We start from the raw sequence: 22,401 nt of genomic DNA, 5'->3' as shown, positions 1-22,401 counted from the left end.
GTGGGTGGCAGTGGTGCTCTGTACGCAGAATATACGAACCTGGCCGATGTATAAATTGATGACGCTATCAATGTTTATACTGAATGATAACACTGAATGTAAAGGAAACAATACAATTTTTGTTCTATTTCGAGAATATATTGTAGGAATAAAGTTTAATTTTGAAATTAAAAAAGGCCCAGACAGAAGAGTTGATTTTAAAAGGCAACTGTCCTGAACATTGAAGCAGCATTTGAACTTGGTATAATCATTATCTATAGTCATATTGAGCATAGAGAAAAATAATTGTGATTATGGAAGGCTAATTATCCCATCCTTGGAATGTTGCAATACGAGTTCCTGTACAAATCTGAGCAGGACATAAGGGTCTGCAAATGATAATAGATTATGCGAGTGGGCAAAGAATGGCAGATGGAATATAATGTGATGAAAATGTAAAGTTACCCACTTTGGTAGGAAAAATTAAAAAATTGTTTTAAGTGGAATCTATTGAATGCTCTTGTAGAGAGATGTGGACGTCCGTGTTTACATTGCAAAGTTAATATTTGGACATGTTTATTTGAGAAGGAGGAGATTATTTTGTTATTTTTTATTTTATCTTATTTTATTTATTTTATTTTATTTTGCTATTTTTTTAAGATATGATTGAGCCATCTTCTTGAATTGCTGCAGTCCTTTCAGTGTAGCTACACTTCCAGGATTTAAGACCAAGGAATGTGAAGAAACAATAATGTATTTCCAGGTCAGGGTAGCATGGGTCAAGGATGAAAGTCTGCAGGTGGTAGAGTTTGCAATGTGCCTTTTACTCCCCCCCACTTTTGGAAAAGGAGGTTGTTACCTCTCATTCTGGCCACAATCGACTTCTGCTTTTTCTACTGTGAGCTTGCTCATTTTTACGAACATAATTTTTGCATCTTAACCTTTGCAACTTCTACTTCTCGGTACTGGAAATGTCAATTAGAGTTAAGTAACAGGCAAGTAACTGTAATAATCTGGTAGATGGCACACACCGTTGCCACAGTGGCAGAAGGGATGGAAGGTGGAGCTCCCCAAAGAGTGGTGGGAGTGGAGTTGTGACTGAGTGCATTCAAAGCTGAGATCTGGAGAATTGAACAATGAGGGAATAGATAGAAAATTGGAACTGAGGGCTTAATCTTCTTGCTCCAGTTCTAATGAGGTGGTTAAACAGTTTGTGCCATTAACGAGGTACACTGTGGCAACTTCCCAAGACTTTGACAGCAGTTCCCTAGCTGGTGACCTTTGGTTAGGGCAGAGTCACCACCTGCAAATTGCCCTGTGGGTCACTCACATGTTACTGGAAAATATGGTGTCATTTGTTTTTCTGGGTTAAATTCCCAGAAGCCTCTACCAAACTGTAGCTTGGTTGTGCTTTAAATAAATAGTCTACAGTAGTTCAAAAGGTGTCTCAGCATCATCTTCCTGTGGGCAAATGGGGATGTGCATTAAATACTAATCTTTCCTGTAACCATACAACTCCATCTACCTAGCCAAATCAAAAACTCAAAAGGCTGGAAACAACGGGGTCTGACCTGCCGAGTGTCACCAACAATTTGAATGTTTATTTAAGATTCCACCATCTGTTGCTTTAAAAATTATATCTTGCAAATTAATTTCAAGATGTTGCTGCCGCAGCAAAGTTAATGTGGGTAAATTTCAAGCAGCAATATCATGGAGTTTAGCCATAAAATTTATTCGCAGGAAATGCAGAAGGATTAATAAGTTGTTTAAATGTACTTTAACCTGTGTTGTAAAGTTTTCAATCGCAATAGCATCAAGTAAGTAGAGCTATGCAGCATGCAAACAGGCTGCTCAGTTCAACTCATTCATGCCGACCAAGTTGCCTAACTGAGCTAATCCCACGTCTACGCCTGGCCCATATACCTCCCATCCTTGCCTATCCATGTACCTCTCCAAGGTTTTGAATATATATCATTGTGCCTGGCTCTGCCACTTCCTCTGGAAGTACGTTCCATAAACACACCACGGCCTCTGTGGAAGAGGTTGTTCGTTGGGTGCCTTAAATCTTTACCTTTTACCTTTTACTTTAAACCTACAGCGCCCTCCATAATGTTTGGGACAAAGACCCATCATTTATTTATTTGCCTCTGTACTCCACAATTTGAGATTTGTAATAGAAAAAATCACATGTGGTTAAAGTGCACATTGTCAGATTTTATTAAAGGCCATTTTTATACATTTTGGTTTCACCGTGCAGAAATCACAGCTGTGTTTATACATAACCCCTCCATTTCAAGGCACCATAATGTTTGGGACACATGGCTTCATGGGCGTTTGTAATTGCTCAGGTGTGTTTAATTGCCTCCTTAATGCAGGTATAAGAGAGCTCTCAGCACCTAGTCTTTCCTCCAATCTTTCTATCACCTTTGGAAACTTTTATTGCTGTTTATTAACATGAGGACCAAAGTTGTGCCAATGAAAGTCAAAGAAGCCATTTTGAGATTGAGAAACACAAATAAAACTGTTAGAGACATCAGCCAAATCTTAGGCTGACCAAAATCAACTGTTTGGAATATCATTAAGAAGAAAGAGAGCTCTGGTGAGCTTACTAATTGCAAAGAGACTGGCAGGCCAAGGAAGACTTCCACAGCTGATGACAGAAGAATTCTCTCTATAATAAAGAAAAACCCCCAAAAACCTGTCCGACAGATCAGAAACACTCTTTAGGAGTAAGGTGTGGATTTGTCAACGACCACTGTCCGCAGAAGACTTCATGAACAGAAATACAGAGGCTCCGCTGCAAGATGCAAACCACTGGTTAGCCGCAAAAATAGGACGTTCAGTTTGCCAAGAAGTACTTAAAAGAGCAACCACAGTTCTGGAAAAAGGTCTTGTGGACAGATGAGATGAAGATTAACTTATATCAGAGTGATGGCAAGACTAAAGTATGGAGGAGAGTAGGAACTGCCCAAGATACGAAGAATAACAGCTCATGTGTGAAACACGTTGGGGGGGGGGGGTGTTATGGCCTGGACATGTATGACTGCTGAAGGTACTGGCTCATTTATCTTCATTGATGATACAACTGCTGATGGTAGTAGTAGCATAATGAATTCTGAAGTGTATAGACATATCCTACAGCACAACCCAGGGCCCTACTATTTGCTGCCCTGGTTTCTCTTACCAAAATTGCAACACCTGGCATTTATCCGAATTAAATTTCATATATCTCTGTCTTTGCTCCCTTTCTCAATTTAACCAATAATACACATGATAAAAGTGCACATGCATGTGTTTTCTGAGCAAGAATATTGAAGAATATTGAAGTATATGCCTGATTAGCTAAATATTAATTAATCAAAAATTCATCTACTCCGTCCATATTCCCACAGCATGGGCGACATAGATATGATCAGTACCATACCAATTACCAGAAACAGCCAATATACCAATAGATTGGGAAGCTCATGACTTATTATTTGTTCATGCTGAGGTTTGTTGATAGCACTGTTGCAATTTTCCATTTGTATTGTGTTGCAGCTATTCTAATATAATTAATTTTTATAAGTGAAAATATTAGGCATCAATTTTTGAATTGTTTTATAGGTTCATTTCAACCATCAAATGAGCTTATGCTGAAGTTCTACGGTTATTACAAGCAAGCAACTTTGGGGCCCTGCAACACCACAAGGCCAGGGTTCTGGGATCCTATTGGCAAGTACAAATGGTAATGATATTTCATTTACTGACTTGATTTACTGAATGTGTAAAATTGTCATCATGCCATTTTGTGCACCCACTTGTCCACCTGAGCTTAATATTTCCAATATAGGACAACAATCTCCAGCAAAAATGCAAATAAACTTAGTCTTTTAAATTGGAACACATTCTGAATGTATTTCCAGCTGTGACTTTTGCTGCTCGTTCTTTGGTGTATTCAAGAAAAAGAATATGGCTAGCATGTGGCCTCACACAGATAATGGAAGAGGCCGAGGCCAGAAAAGTCAGTATGCAAATGGAAAGGGGAATTAAAATGATTAACCTGGACCATAGGACTTGGCAGACAGAGCAAAACAATCATCTAGTCTACGCCTGGTCTTGCAATGCTGTGAAAGATCATAAACTGTGACGTCAGAATTAGTCCTGTTTTCACATGATTCATTGTGAATTCTTATAATCTCCAACATTATCAATGTTTTAAATAAATTATGGATCCTTCATCCTCTCCTGCCACTTAGATGTCTTTTCAAACTGTTCCGATTGTCCCAGTAAACAAGTAAAGCTTTTCTAGGCTAGATTTATATTAATCGTAAATGCGAAAATGTAACTCTATTGTGCCACCCAATTCTTGATTTAGAGCTGATTAATATTTATTTTTATCAAGATTGTAATGGGATTTTGTTCTAGCTTTTCCATTCAAAAGTATACTTTTTATTGCGAGCAATATAGCAGCTGCATTTCTACAGAGCAAACAGAATTAGATTTTTGGAAGTAGCTATTTATAATTTGCCGAGTTTCTTAAAGTCTCTGGTCATTTACTATTTGTGGTTACAGTGTTTCCTGCTGATTTCCATTTCAGTAGCATTGCAGTCCAGTTATGCAGAAAATGACAGGAAGCTCTGAGCAAGTGCTCGTCAGTGTGGAGACCTTCATAATTCCCTTTGTTCGAAGAGCATTATCCAACTCATTGCACAAATTAACAAAATCTGAAACACATCTGTATTTTCCAGATTTAGCACTGGAAAAAGGTACACACAGATTTAATATTGATGTGTTTTGTATTACCTCCCCCTCTACAATCCCTTATTGTTGCAAGAACTCTTGCATCCTTTAAATATGATGTTACAACTTCTCTTTCCCTGACTGACTAACCGTGACGCATCTCAAGAGCTTGTGCAATCATTTATTTTGTGACAATTGACATATTCTAAGTATTCACATTCTGCTTGCTAAGTTTTAAAATATTTTGCCTTGAATTTCTCTGACAGTCTAACCAGAAAACATTAAAGTAATACTTCATCAAAATAAAATTAGAAAGGGGAAACTGAAGTTCCTTAAATTGTCAAAACGAAAAAAATGGCGACTGCTAATATTTCAAAATTTAATCAATGAGCTCTAATTCGATTGAATACTTTAATTCTTTTTTCTTCACCCGGACCACTTCTTGCCCCACTGCCAAAAAAAATATTGGATTACAAATTGTTGAACAATCACTACCTCTGCATTTCCAACTTCACAGCAAAGAAAGAAAAATATAACTTTAATTCCCAGCAGTATCTTTAACAACCTCAGGATATCAAATAAGGGGCTTGAAATTATTGTTGTCACATAGAAAAGTGACAGCCATACTGCTTCTGGAGTCTCAAACAGATATTAGATATGTATTTTTCTTTTTAGTGATGTTGGTTGCTGGACAAATATTGGCAAGAATTCCTGATCCTGTTAATGATTGATCAGATATATCTTTCTATTTTTAAAATTGTGGTGGTGTATGCTGTAGATCTGTCACAATTGTACACAACAGGGTGTTGATTTCCCTCATTTAAGCGAAGATATGCTAACATTGGAGACAGTTGCAGAGATTCATGAGGCTAATCCATGGGATGGATAGCATTGTGTAATCACAAAAAGGAAAAATTGGGATTTTTGTACTTGGGAGATTGAAAAAATGATGGGTGATCATACACAAACATAAAAATCGAAGAGGGCATGACAAAGTAGATGTTGAGATATTTCCATTGGAGGGAGACTCTTGAATGAAGGAAAATTATAAGATAAAGGGGTGTTTATTAAAAAAACTGAAATGTGTAAGAATTTTTCCTCAAGTGGTGGATTGCTGAAATTCTAGGGGTTGTGGAGGCTGTTCACTGAAGGTATTTAAAGGGAAGTACATTTTAATAGATGAGGATTGAAGGCTATGTGGAATTGGCACATAAGAGGAATTGAGGTCTTGGGCAGATCAGCATGATCATATTGAATAGCTGTGCGAGTTTGATTTGCATGATGGCCTATTGTTCCTATTTTCTTGTGTTCTGTCTTCACTGAGATAATCAGTATTAACTGGAATTGGAGTAAGGTTATTTGGAGATGGGTGTAGAGGTTGGGGAGGAGATTTGCCATAGTATCACTGTTACTCATCAGTGTACCTGTATGAATGTCCATATCAGGGCCTGTATGAAAGATCCCGACTCGAAACGTCACTTATCCGTATTCTTCAGAGATGCTGCCCGAACCACTGAGTTACTCCAGTGCTTGGTGTGTTTTTCTTTGTAAACTGACACCAGCCATTCCGTGTTTCTACATTTTGTTGCTCCACTGTGAAATCTACTCAAGATATGCCAAGAAGGGTCCTAACCCGAAACATCACCTAGGCATGTGAATTTTCCGCGTTTCCAAGGATTTTCATGTTTTTAAAATCAATTTCCCACACTTTTTGCATGATATCCACGTTTATCACTTTGCCAAAATCCCGTTAACCAACGGAGAAATCGGATCGAAAAAAAGAAAGAAAGAAAGTGAAAATAAACGATGTATAGCAGCATTTTGCAACCGGGGTTCTCCGGAACACTAGAATTCCGCTAGAGGTCACTAGGGGTTCCGCGAGAAATAGCCGCTAATCATTGAAATCCGGACAAAATTACGAGAGCCCACTTGAAATCCCCCTGTCCTACAAGTCTCCCCGAAAATGTGGCACCTAGGCTGGGCAAGGCAGCCAATCACAACCTCATCGGGAATTCCACGGCCGATCGGTGGGTTGAATTTGCAACCTGCGGCTGGGGCTCTGGAACTCCAGCCCAACTGGAGCCAGCACATCTATCCCCATAGCTGACTTTCTTGGCCGGCTGGATAAACCAGCAAAGCTCTGGAACCAAGAGTGCCAGAAAATCAGTGGTGGAACTGTAATGAGTAAATATTAAATTTAAGTGCAAGATTCTATAATTAAATTAATTAAAATAATAACAATGTTATTAGTATACAGTGACATATTCACATTATTTTGTAATGTCCGTTTTTACTTTGAAAAGCTCAAGCACTCCTCTTTTTTTTGACCGCACTCACATGCCTGATCACCTAACCATGTTTTCTTGTATGAACGTCATGTTTAGGATTGTAATCACGTATTGTCTTTCTGCTGACTGGTTAGCACGGACAAAAGCTTTTCACTGTACCTCAGTACACGTGACATTAAACTGAGTTGAACTGAACACTTATCCTGTGGAGGCTGCCAATGGGTGTGATTGGCGGGAGGGGGATAAAATGGGACTTTCTTTTTTTTTTTAAACAGAACGTGCTCAAAATGTCCAATTCATCTGGCGGTATCTATAAAGAAGAAATGCAATTTAAGTTTCAACTGACTGGTTAATGACATTAAATATTAACTTTTTTTTCCTCCACTGTCACTGCTAAATATTTCCAGCATTTTCCTTGATGATTTTCAAACTCTGTATTTACAACACTTGTTTTTGTAATAAAGTTAGCACAGTTACTTCCTTGGGCACAAGATCATAAGTTCTGGCTCACTTCAAAGACTTGAGTACATAATCTAAGATAACATTTTAGCACTGCATTGTGTATGTGCTACAATAATTTTATTTCAAGATTTTGACTTTCATCTGCCATGTCAACTTTCTTAATTGAACATAAGCATTCCCAAAATAAATTAAAAAATAAAACTAAGGAGTCTTTCTGATGAATGAGATAATGTTTAGCCACCAACACGTATCAGCAAACCAAATTATGTTCAATGTCTCTCGTACCTTGCTTTGTACAAAATTTTCTGGATATTAACATTCATGTAATTTAAGATTGTGAAATTGGTCATGAAAGTACTTTTTTAATGTAATTTCATTACATTTCAATTTTATTTACCTGGCTTGTTTCTGTTGAGAAATGCTATAAACAATTTTTTATTGAGACAAAGATGCAGCTTGTACTTGCTACACATAATCATCATTTGTCAGGCAAGCTAATTTGCTTGTTCAGACAGTCCTGACCAGAGATAAGGCATCAAAATGGAAAACACTCCACTGGCTGGAAATATCTCATACAAATGAAGATATTACAGATACAAAGGAAGATATTTGTTGAAGGTGCATCGCCCCAGCTCCAAAATGATGCTGCCAGACCCAACTTCAGCTATTTTGTCAATGACCTTCAGTCTCAAGGACACAATTGGGGATATTCTCAGACGATTGCATAGTACTCCGTTATATTCACAACTTCTTGGCAAATAAAACAGCCTGTGCCTACATGCAATAAAACCTGGCTAGCACTCAGGCATGGGCCGATAGGTTGAAATCAGCATTCAACAGAATTGCAACTCTATGAATTATTGTATTTAGTTGAGGGATGGAAAAGTGCTCATTCTAAAACATGATTTGTTTAAGCTGTTGAAGGAACTCAACAGATCAAGCGGTATCTGTGGAGAGAAATGGATAGTCAAAGTTTCAGATTAATACCTTTCTTTTGGCCCGAAATGTCTACTGTCCTTTTCCCTCCACAGATGCTGCTTGGCCAATATGTTCTCCAGCAGCTTGTTTTTTAGTCCAAATTCCAACATCCAAAGTCTCTTGTGTCTTCATGATTTGTTTAAGCTTTGGTTATAGTCATGTTTGAAGTATATAGTTAATAACAACGTAATGGCATTCTGCATTGTTGATTGTAATCTGTGCCATTGAGATCTGGGACGGGTGGAAGAATACATTGCAACAAATTACTTTGAAAAGTTGGGTGTTTCCTTTTAGTGATAAAAGTTTGTTTGCCTGACTTTATCGCAGCAATTTCTTCTTGACTTTGAAGATTGCGATTGAAAATAGCTTGTGCATGAAAATCAGTTTGTATTTTGTTGCAAGTCATTAACAAAAAAGCCTTCCTATGTTTATCACAGGGATGCCTGGAATTCGCTGGGGGACATGCCCAAAGAAGCAGCCATGATTGCTTATGTTGATGAAATGAAAAAGGTAATATAAACAATTTCTGTTTGAAACTGCACCCCATTTCAGTCATTTACCAACTTTTAGTTATGAAGTACTTTGTTAATGTACCTCAAAAAACTTTTTTATTGTCAGAAATGAATCCTTATAGTCAGAAATAGAGAAATTTATAATGGGGAACAATGACAGACCAATCAATTGGTTCTATCTTCCCGAAGAAGGATGCAAATAAATTGCCAGAAATGTTTAAGATCTCCAGCACCACTTGTTCTGATATGTGGACTCTCTTTAAGACATGATTATTAACTTTCCGAGTACCCTGCTAAAGGAGAGATACCATTAAGCTGGAAAGAGTTCAGCGATGATTTACAAGGATGTTGCAAGAACTCGCGGGCCTCAACTTTAGGGAGTTGTTGGGCAGGCAGGACTTTATGCCTTGGAGCGCAGGAGATTGGTGATCTTACAGAGATGTATAAAATTATGAGGGGCATCGAATGAATGGACAGTGTATTTAATAACAACTTGAGGGTTTGCGCGTAGAGGGTGGTGGGTAGATGAACAAACTGCCAGAGAAAGTATCACAAAATGCTGGAGTAACTCAGCGGGTCAGGCAGCATCTCTGGAGAGAAGGAATGGGTGATGTTTCGGGTCGAGACCCTTCTTCAGACTGATGTCGGGGGGGGCGGGACAAAGAAAGGATATAGGTGGAGACAGGAAGACAGAGGGAGAACTGGGGAGGGGAAGAGAGGGACAGAGGAACTATCTAAAGTTAGAGAAGTCAATGTTCATACCGCTGGGCTGTAAACTGCCCAAGCGAAATATGAGGTGCTGTTCCTCCAATTTGCGGTGGGCCTCACTATGACACAACTCCACTCACTCCGACCTGCGCGAGATAACCACTTATGAGGTGTTTGCGCAGTAATCAATCAGAACCAGGAAAAGGCCCATGACAGAAAGGTCAGACTTGGAGTGGAAGGGGGAGTTGAAGTGCTCAGCCACCGGGAGATCAGGTTGGTTAAGGCGGACTGAGCGAAGGAGGAGGAAGTAGTTCAGGCAGGTACAATAATGACATTTAAATTGTATTTGGACATAAAATGGATAGGAAAGGTTTATAGAGATTTGCGCCAAACATGGGCAAAGGGGACTAGGTTAGATGGGGCATCTTGGCCGAATTGGGCGAAATGGCCTGTTTCTGTGCTCTGTCTCTGTGAAAACCATGGCATCCACATCTTTTTCCACGGTAGATACAGATAGGAAATAATCATTTTGCACCTCGGCCATCTTCTGTGACTCAACAAATGCATCACCTCGTTGATCTTTAAATAGCCTTGTCCACTGCCGTGTTACTCTTGCATACTTGCAGAATCTTTTTGGATTATTTTTTACCTTATCTGCCAAAACTATCTCGTGTCCTCAGATTTCACTATTGTCTCCTTCCACATCCCTATAATCTTCAGGGGTTTCATTTGATCCCAGCTGCTTATATCTGACATATGCGTCCTACCTTTTCTTGACCAGAGCCTCAATATCTCTTGTCATCAATTGTGCCTTACTCCTGCCAACCTTGCCCTTCACTCTACCAGGAATATGTTGCTATTTTATGTATAGAAGTCTCCGACATAAAGGACATCCCTTGCTTCGCCCAAACCATTTCCAAATGTTCCTGTCTAATACCATAAAAATTGACCTTGGCCCAATTTAGAAGTTTAACTTATGGACCAGTCCTATCTTTTTCATAACTATTCTAAAGCTATTAGAATTATGGTCACTGGTTCCTCAGTGCTCCCCACTATCACTTCAGTCACCTACCCAGCCTTACTTACCAAGAGGACATCAGGCTTGCTATTAATAACATGCTCTTAATATGTCTTAATGTCTGATTGGTTTGATTTGATCATTTTGCTGCAAAGTACTTCAGAATAATTTCCTTAGTAAAGTGAACTGCAAATTGTCAGTATTTAGTGCATGTTTTTTGTATTATTTTTGATATGATGTCCCCTATTAAATTTGTTTTATATAAATCAATGAGGTGGTATAAAGTTTTAAAAGTATCAGAATTTAAAATTAACTCTTTTATATAGTCATATAACACGTCCTTCATCCCAACTTGTTCATGCCAACCAAGATGCATCCCTTTGCCTGCATTTGGACCATATCCCTCTTACCCGTTTTACCTTAAATCTATGTGCTCTAGTTTTGGATTCCCCTACCCTGGGGATAAGTCTGTGGCAATTCGCCTTAACTATACATCTCATGATTTTATATACTTTATAAGGCCATCACTCAACCTCCTACAATAAGGACCCAGCCTATCAAGCCTCTCCTTGCAAGTAAAGCACTCCAATCCTGATAGCATCCTCATGAATCTTTTCTGTACCCTTTCCATATTCATGATATCCATCTATAGCTGGGCAACCAGATCTGGAAATAATATTCCAAGTGCAGTCACACCAATGAATGTGGATTTGTAACGTGATGTAACGTGATGTCTCAACTCCTCTACCTTGATCAAGTTTGCCAAACTCTTTCTCTACCTGTGTTGCAACTTTTGAGGAACTATGTCCTTGTACACCTTGGTGTCTCTGTTCAAAAAACACACTCCAGGGCCCTACCATTAACTGTGCAAGTCCTGCCCTGGTTTAACTTACTAAAATGCAACACCTCGCACTTGTTTGAGTTAAATTCCATCTACCATTCTTTGGCCCACTTCTCCAGTTCATCCAAATTCTGTTATAATCCTAGACAACCCTTTTAACTATCCACTCTACCATCTAAAATACATTTTAATGAATTTTAGTTTTAATATGTTGATTTATAGATTATTTCAATAGTACTTGTTTCCTACTGGGATTAATTCTTCTCTAAGGTAGTCAGTTGAATTAAGCATGAACTGCAAATTACTGAAGCTGTAAAATTTAATTTGAGGATTCTCAAAATAATTTCTAAAAAGAATTTGATAAAATGTAATAAAAGATGAATTGCATCCTTTGCAATTGAATGGTTTATACAGGCTTTCATGATGTTTGATGATGTTTACCATTATCATTTATGTATGAGTTATTTTAGTCACGTCACTTGGATTGGTCATATGCAAGTTAATCTATTTCCTTTTAGTCAAATCAGAGTAATCTCTTTATGGTAGGAACAGCTTGCATCTGTGCTTTTAAATATTGGTTTTGAGAATTATTTTTGCTTTGTAGATACTTGAATCTATGCCGATGACTGAGGAGGTAGAACAACTACTTTGTGTTATTGGACCTTTCTATGAACTTGTGGATGACAAGAAACAATCACTATCACCATATGCAATCTCGGCAGGTTAGAACTTACTGAAAGTCAAGCGGTATTTCCATAATACTTTTTATTTAACTCTTTTGAGCATCTTATTTATGCCTATCACAGTACCTTTACATGAAAGTTATTTAAATAATGTGTCCTGCTGTTCTGCCTTTTGCTTCCTTTGCTGATTTGGAGGCCGTTTGGAAAAAGTGGTTAAGTCACTTGAAGGTAGGAATGAATTCAAATCCATGTCTGCCAAGCTTTACTGTTAGATATTTTAGTTTTAATGTCAGAAGTATGTGTTGACACTTGGATATTTGTTTAAAAATCCACACTGAAATCATTGCTTACGAATGATTTTCGTATTAAAAAATGTCAGGGTTTTGTGCACTGCAATAAAACTAGTAGTATTATTTTGTGAAAACTTTTCATTGGTAAGAGACTTATTGGTATTAGTTTATTATTGTTACTTGCACCAAGATGCAGTGATGAACTGTATTTTGCTTGCTATCCAGGAAAATCGTCATACACGTTACAACAGGTAGTGCAGAATATAGTGTTACAGACATAGAGAAATCCAGGGAAAATAAATTGCAACGGCCACATTTTGGTAGATTGGAAGATCGGAAATTCATCCCTAGCATATGAGAGGCCATTTCAAGTGTATGATAACAGCGGGGAAGAAGCTGTTCTTGAATCTTGGGGTGCGTGTCTTTAAGCCCATCTTCAGCCCGATGGGAGAGGGAAGCAGAGACAATGACTGGGGTGTTGGTGACCTTTGATTATGTTGGCTGCTTTGCTGAGGCTGCATGAAGTGTGGCTGGACTTGATGGGGAGTCTGTCCAGGCCAGTTGCTTTCCACGGAATCGTTCTCGGTAAGGCCGATGTGACGTCTGCAACAGTGACCCTGGCTACAGTGCACCCGAGACTGTCAGGATGGATGACAGCATTGCTCTGATCTTCTATTCAAAGCGAGCATAGAATTCATTGAGCTTTTGGGAGGGACATGTTATTGACAGCCTTATTGCCTGACTTCACTTTGTAGCCAGTTATAGCATACGTCTTGCCACAATTATGGGTGTACATGCAATTATACAATTCCCTCTTGGCATCCCAATGGCTTTGCAAAGACTACAAAATGAATACTTGGACCTTACGTGCTTGCAACTTGAATGCTGTACTCTTGGACTTTGCCTGGGAAGGTCCTCACCGTTCATTCATCTTTTCTGGTTGAGGATCATTCTGAGTCCTCTGTACTTATGAGGTCTGTGCTGGCAGTGGAGTACTCAATTCGGTTTGCCACTGAGTGATTTAAAATGGACCAGTCCGCTGATTGACAGCAGTCATGTCAGAACTTGTCTGTTTCCTCTGATCAGCACGACACGGTTTTCTGTATTAGATCCTTGCCCTTCAGTGTATGCCTGTGAGCAGGAAGTAGGAGCACAGCCTGATGATCAGATTTCCAAAATGTATGTGGGATATGGAGAAATAGGGACTGAGCGATAGGGAGAGGTTGGGGGTAGCAGTAGTTGAAGGTGTTGGGGCCTCTAGTGGGTTGTGTAGCAATGGTCGAAGGTTTTGGGGCTCAAGTGGGACAGGAGATGTATCGATAGTGCTTTGGTAGCAATGGACAATAGGTGCAGGAGGAGGCCATTCGGCCCTTTGAGCCAGCACCGCCATTCAATGTGATCATGGCTGATCATTCTCAATCAGTACCCCGTTCCTGCCTTCTCCCCATACCGCCTGACTCCGCTATCCTTAAGAGCTCGATCTAGCTCTCTCTTGAATGCATTCAGAGAATTGGCCTCCACTGCCTTCTGAGGCAGAGAATTCCACAGATTCACAACTCTCTGACTGAAAAAGTTTTTTCTCATCTCAGTTCTAAATGGCCTACCCCACATTCTTAAACTGTGGCCCCTTGTTCTGGACTCCCCCAACGTTGGGAACATATTTCCTGCCTCTAACGTGTCCAACCCCTTAATAATCTTATACATTTCGATAAGATCACCTCTCATCCTTCTAAATTCCAGTGTATACAAGCCCAATCGCTCCAGCCTTTCAACATACGACAGTCCCGCCATTCCGGGAATTAACCTAGTAAACCTACGCTGCACGCCCTCAATAGCAAGAATATCCTTCCTCAAATTTGGAGACCAAAACTGCACACAGTATTCCAGGTGCGGTCTCACGAGGGCCCTGTACAACTGCAGAAGGACCTCTTTGCTCCTATACTCAACTCCCCTTGTTATGAAGGCCAACATTCCATTGGCTTTCTTCACTGCCTGCTGTACCTGCATGCTTCCTTTCAGTGACTGATGCACTAGGACACCCAGATCTCGTTGTACGTCCCCTTTTCCTAACTTGACACCATTCAGATAATACTCTGCCTTCCTATTCTTACCACCAAAGTGGATAATCTCACACTTATCCACATTAAACTGCATCTGCCATGCATCCGCCCACTCACACAACCTGTCCAAGTCACCCTGCAGCCTCATAGCATCTTCCTCACAGTTCACACTACCACCCAGCTTTGTATTATCTGCAAATTTGCTAATGGTACTTTTAATCCCTTCATCCAAGTCATTAATGTATATTGTAAATAGCTGCGGTCCCAGCACCGAGCCTTGCGGTACCCCACTAGTTACTGCCTGCCATTCTGAAAGGGACCCATTTATCCCCACTCTTTGCTTTCTGTCTGCCAACCAATTTTCTGTCCATGTCAGTACCCTACCTCCAATACCATGTGCTCTAATTTTGCCCACTAATCTCCTATGTGGAACCTTGTCGAAGGCTTTCTGAAGATCAAGGTACACCACATCCACCGGCTCTCCCCTGTCAATTTTCCTAGTTACATCCTCAAAGAATTCCAGAAGATTAGTCAAGCATGATTTCCCCTTCGTAAATCCATGCTGACTCGGAACGATCCTGTTACTACTATCCAAATGCTCTGCAATTTCGTCTTTTATAATTGACTCCAGCATCTTCCCCACCACTGATGTAAGACTAACTGGTCTATAATTTCCCATTTTCTCTCTCCCTCCTTTCTTAAAAAGTGGGACAACATTAGCTACCCTCCAATCCACAGGAACTGATCCTGAATCTATAGAACATTGGAAAATGATCACCAATGCGTCCACAATTTCTAGCGCCACCTCCTTAAGTACTCTGGGATGCAGACCATCGGGCCCTGAGGATTTATCAGCCTTCAGTCCCATCAGTATACCCAACACCATTTCCTGCCTAATGTGGATTTCCTTCAGTTCCTCCGTCACCCTAGGATCTCTTGCCACTAGAATATCTGGGAGATTGCTTGTATCTTCCTTAGTGAAGACAGATCCAAAGTACCAGTTCAACATGTCTGCCATAACCTTGTTCCCCATAATAAATTCCCCTGCTTTTGTCTTCAAGGGACCCACATTTGCCTTGACTATTTTTTTCTTCTTTACATACCTAAAAAAGCTTTTACTATCCTCCTTTGTATTATTGGCTAGTTTACCCTTGTACCTCATCTTTTCTCCCCGTATTGCCTTCTTAGTCATCTTCTGTTGCTCTGTAAAAGAGTCCCAATCCTCTGGCTTCCCACTCTTCTTTGCTTTGTTGTACTTCTTCTCTTTTATTTTTATGCTGTCCTTGACTTCCGTTGTCAGCCACGGGTGCCTCTTACTCCCCTTAGAATCTTTCCTCCTCTTTGGGATAAATTGATCCTGCAACTTCTGCATTATTCCCAGGAATACCTGCCATTGCTGTTCCACCGTCTTCCCTGCTAGGGCCTCCTTCCGGTCAATTCTGGCCAGCTCCTGCCTCATGCCTCTGTAATTCCCTTTGCTATACCATAGTACTGACACTTCCGATTTTCCCTTCTCCCTCTCAATTTGTAGAGTAAAACTTATCATATTGTGATCACTGCCTCCTAATGGCTCTTTTACCTCGAGTCCCCTTATCAGATCAGGTTCATTACACAACACTAAATCCAGAATTGCCTTCTCCCTAGTAGGCTCCAGTACAAGCTGTTCTAAGAATCCATCTCGGTGACACTCCACAAACTCTCTTTCCTGCGGTCCATTACCAACCTGATTTTCCCAGTCTACCTGCATGTTGAAATCTCCCATAACCACTGTAGCATTACATTTGCGACATGCCAATTTTAGCCCCTGATTCAACTTGCACGCTATGTCGAGGCAATTTTTGGGGGCATGTAGATATCTCCCATTAAGGTCTTTTTACCCTTACAATTCCTCATTTCTATCCATACTGATTCTACATCTCCTGATTCTATGTCACCCCTTGCAAGGGAATGAATATCATTCCTCACCAACAGAGCGACCCCACTCCCTCTGCCCACCTGCACATTCATAGAGTCATAGAGCACAGAATCAGAGCCTTAAGCCCAACTCGTCCTTACTAACCAAGATGCCCCATCATAGCTATTCCCACTTGCCCATATTTGGCCCATATCCCTCTAAACCATTCCTATCCATGTACCTGTGCAAGAGTCTTTTAAATGTTGTTAAAGTACCTGCCTCAACTACCTTCCCTGGCTGCTCGCTGCATATATTCATCACTGTCTGCGTGGAAAAAGTTGCTCCTTGGGTTCTTATTGAATCTTGCCCTCTCACCTTAAATCTATATCCTCTGATTTTTGGTTCACCTTCCCTGGGTAAAAGACTCTGGGCATTCATCTTATCTATTCCACATGATCTTAAACACCTCTAAGATCACCCCTCAGCCTTTGGCACTGGAAGGAATAAAGTCCTAACCTACCCAACCTCTCCCTATAGCTCAGCCCCTCTAGTCCTGGCAATTCTTGTTTCCAAATACACAGGACGTGATGTTAAAAATCCAAAGTGCCAAATGTCAATTTGTTCCCGGTGGTGATGGGAGGCTTATGCACTCACCCATGCTCCTCCGATGTTGAGAAAGGCTGGGCAGACGCGTCATTGGGGTTATCAAGTGGGCACCTACTTTCATTGACGTTTCGCTGATTGGGTCCACGACGTCTCCAGTAGGCTCAGCGGTGCTTTCTGGCGTCCCAGAACCACCAAATGGGGTCTTTCCTCGTCAGGCAGAGCCACTGGCTACTCCGCTCTGCCACCCCTGATGTTTCCTTGATGGCCTGGCATAGGGCTTGTCCGCTGATCCGCAGGTCCTTCATCAGTCTTACAATAGATGTTGCCACGAATCCCCGACATCCAACTTCTACCGACTTGAGTTAGCTTGGTTGAAGTCCCCAGCTATCGTAAGAGAAAGAAAGCAAAATTTGGCTGAATTAGTCATTAATTAGATGACTAATAGCTTGTGTGTCTGCATATTTCAAACTTGTGTGTCTGAAAGTGAGTATGCCACCACACTGTCAACAAAGATCAATAGCATTTCTATAATTTAAGGATTTGCACTTGTGCCATTTAAATATTATGGAAGATTTCTGTGATTTGCAAATTAAATGTTTTAAATCTTTTGGTTTGGGAATGGTGTATAATCTAAAAGTTGGATTTTTTTTGCAAATATCGCCTGAATGATTTGTTCTCAGGCCATGAGGTTTTGACTATTCTACTTTTTCCCTTAAATATTTAGATCTTGGCAATGTTCTCCATTCACCAAAGAATTGTAATAAAATGAATGGAAAAGTTGAAGGCAATGATAGTGGCGCAGAATCGGAGCAGGGGGATGATGAGGAAGATGTTACAGATAATGACCTTGAAACTGACAATGGTAAATATGGTGGTATATCAATTATTTTTCATTATCTCATTAAAAATATCCTGCAGTTAAAAGCAACTTCACAGTCTGAAATGAATTGTTGTGAAATCATAAGGTCTTAAGTGATTAGACCATTCAGCCCATCAAGTCTACTCCGCCATTCATTCATGGCTGATCTATCTCTCCCTCCGAAACCCCATTCTTCCGCCTTCTCCCCATAACCCCTGACACCCGTACTAATCAAGAATCTATCTATCTCGGCCTTAAAAATGTCCATTGGCTTGGCCTCCTTTGGCAGCCTTATGTGGCAAAGAATTCCACAGATTCACCACTCTGACAAAAGACTGAAATATATGATATTCAGCGTCCATGTAAAATTGGGAGTTCGCTTATTCAAAAACTAATATTCAATTCAAAGTTGTACAGATGGTCTATCTACTCATCCATAACAGTTTTTAGAAACAATGGCCCAAAGCAGAGGTTTAGTCTATTAGGATATTCCATGCTGTTTGTTCAAATTCGTGTCCAGTTTAGCACATTGACTCGTATTATGGAAGCAAAACAAAATGCTTTAAGCATTCAGAGGCCGGGCAGCTCCACGAAGAGAGGGACAGAATCAGCTTTTCCAATCAATGACTTTGTCAGAACTAAAAATTGAGAAAATAAATGTGTTTTAAATTGCAGGATGTGGGAGGAGTAGGAGACCATAGAGGGAATGTCTGTGATATGGTGCACAACAAAGTCAGCTGAAGTTGAATTGTCTCAGTGTGCTAAAGCTGGATATTGTAGCATCTGAATATATTTTTTAGTGGAATTGTGAATTCTAACATGGGGTTGTGAACAACAACATTAATATCTGTGGAAAATAATGTGCTTGCTAAAAGCAATTTATGTAGCATTAATATAATTTAATTTGCAATTGATGCATAATTAAACTTTCGTTTAGGGGCTTGTGATTCACATTGTCTGAAATTAATGGGTTTCTTGTACATTCATTTACTTTGTTAATGCATCCCTGTGCCTATGTTTTTAACTAAATTGTCAAACAGCACAATTGTCTTCACTTGTGTTAAACACTAACACTGAACCATGATTACCATTAAATCAGAATGAAATTGTGAATAATATTTCCATTCATTGAAAAATCCAAATCTCCATCACTAGCTACTGTCACATTGAAAACTGAACAAAATGTCAATTGTTTCAACATTCAATCCAGACATCCTTTTAATAGTTTTATCCTTTTATCAGCTGTTTTTAATCATAGGCTGGAGTCATCTGTATTGATACCAAATGATAGCAGCATATTTTTCTTGGTTACTGCTGCAGATAGATGATAAAACTAAAGACTGCTTTGTTTTTTTTTCCTGCATGGCATTCGTTTCTCAGCTCTGATCTTATTGATTGGTAGTACAGTTGGGAGGGACTGAAGAAATAATGTAATTCTTTTTATTAAATCTCAGTGGAATACATCATTCATTAAATGTTAACAAAAGTCTCAAATTAACTCTCGCACTTTAATCTCTTCTCATATTAAAGAGACGGATGAGTTAATTGAGCAAGTGGTAAGAGTGACTCGTATCCTCTAGGCAGAAAGTGGATCATGTTTATCCAGATTATAATAGAACATGTCCATCTTGACTACAAACTCCTTAGCAAATGTTTGCTCAATTTCACTATTTACTATCTCCTTATTCCAAAGTCCTTGGGAACCCAACCCATGCAAAATCTGTCTAGGTCTTGTAAAACTAATTAATTTGACAATTACAGTCTTCTAGGAATTTATCTTCCAGCTCTCCACGCCCTTGTGTGAAAAATTTGCAGAATAATTTCACTTCCATATGTTAAAATGTAAATGCTAAAATGTCTTGATTTGCATACACCAATAAGAGGAAGAAGTCTATGTAAAGGTATTTAATTGAATCGTTCTCAATAATTGTGAAGTATTTTGTTAAATTAAAATCTTCATTCTTCTGAATACAGAGTGCACACTAAGATTAGGCCATTTGCCCTTGCAATACATCTTTTTAATAATTTAGCCCTTTTTAAAAAAAAATCCTGGTGTGTTAATTGTTTGAGTAATGTAGACAAAATGAAACCAAAATCTCTGATTTTCCACCACACCTAATTTCACACCATTTAATTATCTTGCTGTAAAATATTCTCTCAGATCTGCCCATTGGGCTCCATCAATTCGTTTAGTCTGTCTATATCCCGTAACTTCCTTTTCTCATCCACACAACTTAATGTGTTTTCCTTGTTCTCGATCTCCCAAAGGTGCCATGGACCTCAACTCTTCATCCTCACCAGATTCACACTTTCAGCCCATGTTATTTATCTTTCCTGACGTCCACAAGGATCGTAAGCTCACCGCTTCCAGACAGAGTCCCTGACATCAAAGCTGCTGGATCCTGCCGCTCCCCTGCCACTTTCAGACAGGGGTCCCTGATGCCAATGTCGCTAGATCCTGCCTCTCATCCTCTGCCATTGAACACACCAGACCCTCCGTCCACGTCACCTCATACCCCATCCTGGATCCCCTCCCCTCCCCACCGTCCAACACCGTCCTCTGCGTCTCCTTCTCTCCCCTACCACACTCCCCTGACTACCCTCTCTGAACCAGCATCTGGTCCCAGCTCCAAACGCTGTTGTGTCTTCACCAACCCCTGACCTACCCCTCTCTGATGCTGAGCAATCTGCCCTCAGCAGAGGCCTTACCTTTGTAACCCAACCCTGCACCCAATCCTCACCAGTTCCTAGCCCGCCATGCTGTTGAGCTCATCTGTTGCCTCTGCCTCCATACCTCTTTCTTTGGCAATGTCGTGGCTCCCGTTGACCCTTTCCCCTGCCATTGTTTCCATCTGCTCTTGCACTATATATCCTGAGCCTCCTCCATTGTCAGAGTGAGATCCAGCACAAATTGGAGGAACAGCACCTCACATTTCACTTGGGCAGCTTGCACCCCAGCGGTATGAACATTGACGTCTCTAACTTCAAGTAACCCTTGCTTTCCCTCTCCATTCCTCCCCTTCCCAGTTCTCCGATCAGTCTTACTGTCTCCGACTACATTTTATCCCTGTTTAGTTTGTTGTTACCTTCTCCCAGCTAACTGATCTATTCTACATTTTCCTTGATCTCCATTCCCTGTGTCCTATTTTCACACCTTACACTTCCTTATCTATGTATTCTCCTCTCCTGACACCAATCCGAATAAGAGTCTCGACCCAAAACGTCACCCATTCCTTCTCTCCAGAAATGCTGCCTGTCACGCTGAGTTATTCCAGCATTTTGTATACATCTCATATCTTGACTGTGTCTTCTCCTGCCTGTCCAGTCTCTACCCACATACATTTGGGGTCACCTTGCATGCTCTCCACTCTTCCAATTCCCTGGATCACACAACCTTACCTTTACCATGGATGTCCCTATAAACTTCCACTCTTCATAAGGAAGGCCCTTGGGCTTTCCATTTCTTTCTAGAACACAGAACAAAGGGGAACTAGAAACGTACTTTCTTCTCCATCTGGTGGAACTTCTGCTTATCTGTAACGACTTCATTCTTGACATACACAGGCATAGCCATGGGCAATCACCTGGACCCCAGCCACGACCGCCTCTTTATTGGTTACATTGCGAGTAATCTGTTCCAAACCTACTCTGGCGCTGCACATCAACTCTTTCTCTGCTACATTAACAACTACATAGGTACTACCTCCTGCACCCGGGCAGAACGCGTCAATTTCACCACTGTCCTCAGAACCACGTGCACCATTTCTGACATTTTATTCCCCTTTCTTGATCTCTGTTTCCCTCTCGGAAGACATACTATCCACTGACATTTACTCCAAACCCTCGGACTCCCACAGCTACCTAGACTATGCTCTGCCTATTGTAACTCTGTCTATTGTAAGGACGCTATACCGTTCTCTCAGTTTATCCACTTTACTCCATCTGTTCCTGAGATGTGACCGTCCACTCGAGGACATCGGAGTTGGCCTTTTTCAGGAAGCTGAGCTTCCCCCCCCCCCCATCCCCCCATTCCACCCTGCATCTCCATTTCCTGCACTTCTGCTGTCACCCTGCCTCTCAGTGAGGCTGCTTCTTCATCACTGAGATCAAGCACAAACTGGTCAATTGCTTTGCCAAATACCTGTGTTCTGACCGGCATGGCCACGTGGAGTTCTCAGTCGCTGACCATTTCCGTTCCCCTCTCCGTTCCCACACTGACCTGTCTGTCCTTGGCTGCCTCCACTGCCAGTGTGAGGCCAGATGCAAACTGGAGAAGCATTACCTTTTATTCTGCTGGTTAGACAACCCAACAAACGGCATGAACATTGCATTCTCTAAAGAGAGTTGGCATGGATATGTCAAGGGTAGGTCACATTTGCCCATACATTTGAGTTATCTTTTACAGAAATAGAATTTAGATGACAGGGAATATGAGTTGACATACTAAATAACAATGGAGTTCCTACATTTACTTTCAATTGACCCAAAATACCGGGAACTG

The 22,401-nt window shown here is 40.5% G+C and overlaps 1 protein-coding gene across 4 annotated transcripts in view; it reads left to right on the top strand.

Annotated features, from left to right (window-relative positions):
- Positions 1-22,401, top strand: part of acbd5a (acyl-CoA binding domain containing 5a) — a 58,643-nt gene that overhangs the window by 5,533 nt on the left and 30,709 nt on the right. For 2 of the 4 annotated variants that reach the window (XM_078415984.1, XM_078415991.1), the window contains exons 2-6: positions 3,586-3,706; positions 8,867-8,939; positions 12,113-12,230; positions 12,387-12,419; positions 17,766-17,903. In XM_078415984.1, coding sequence (XP_078272110.1) covers positions 3,586-3,706; positions 8,867-8,939; positions 12,113-12,230; positions 12,387-12,419; positions 17,766-17,903 — 483 coding nt within the window. The remainder of the gene's footprint in view (positions 1-3,585; positions 3,707-8,866; positions 8,940-12,112; positions 12,231-12,386; positions 12,420-17,765; positions 17,904-22,401) is intronic. The other 2 variants (XM_078415996.1, XM_078416004.1) reach the window with 1 other exon arrangement.

This window comes from Rhinoraja longicauda, chromosome 2 (genome assembly GCF_053455715.1).
Source record: "Rhinoraja longicauda isolate Sanriku21f chromosome 2, sRhiLon1.1, whole genome shotgun sequence".
Classification (NCBI taxonomy): domain Eukaryota; kingdom Metazoa; phylum Chordata; class Chondrichthyes; order Rajiformes; family Arhynchobatidae; genus Rhinoraja; species Rhinoraja longicauda.
This window is presented reverse-complemented; position numbering and strand designations above follow the sequence as displayed.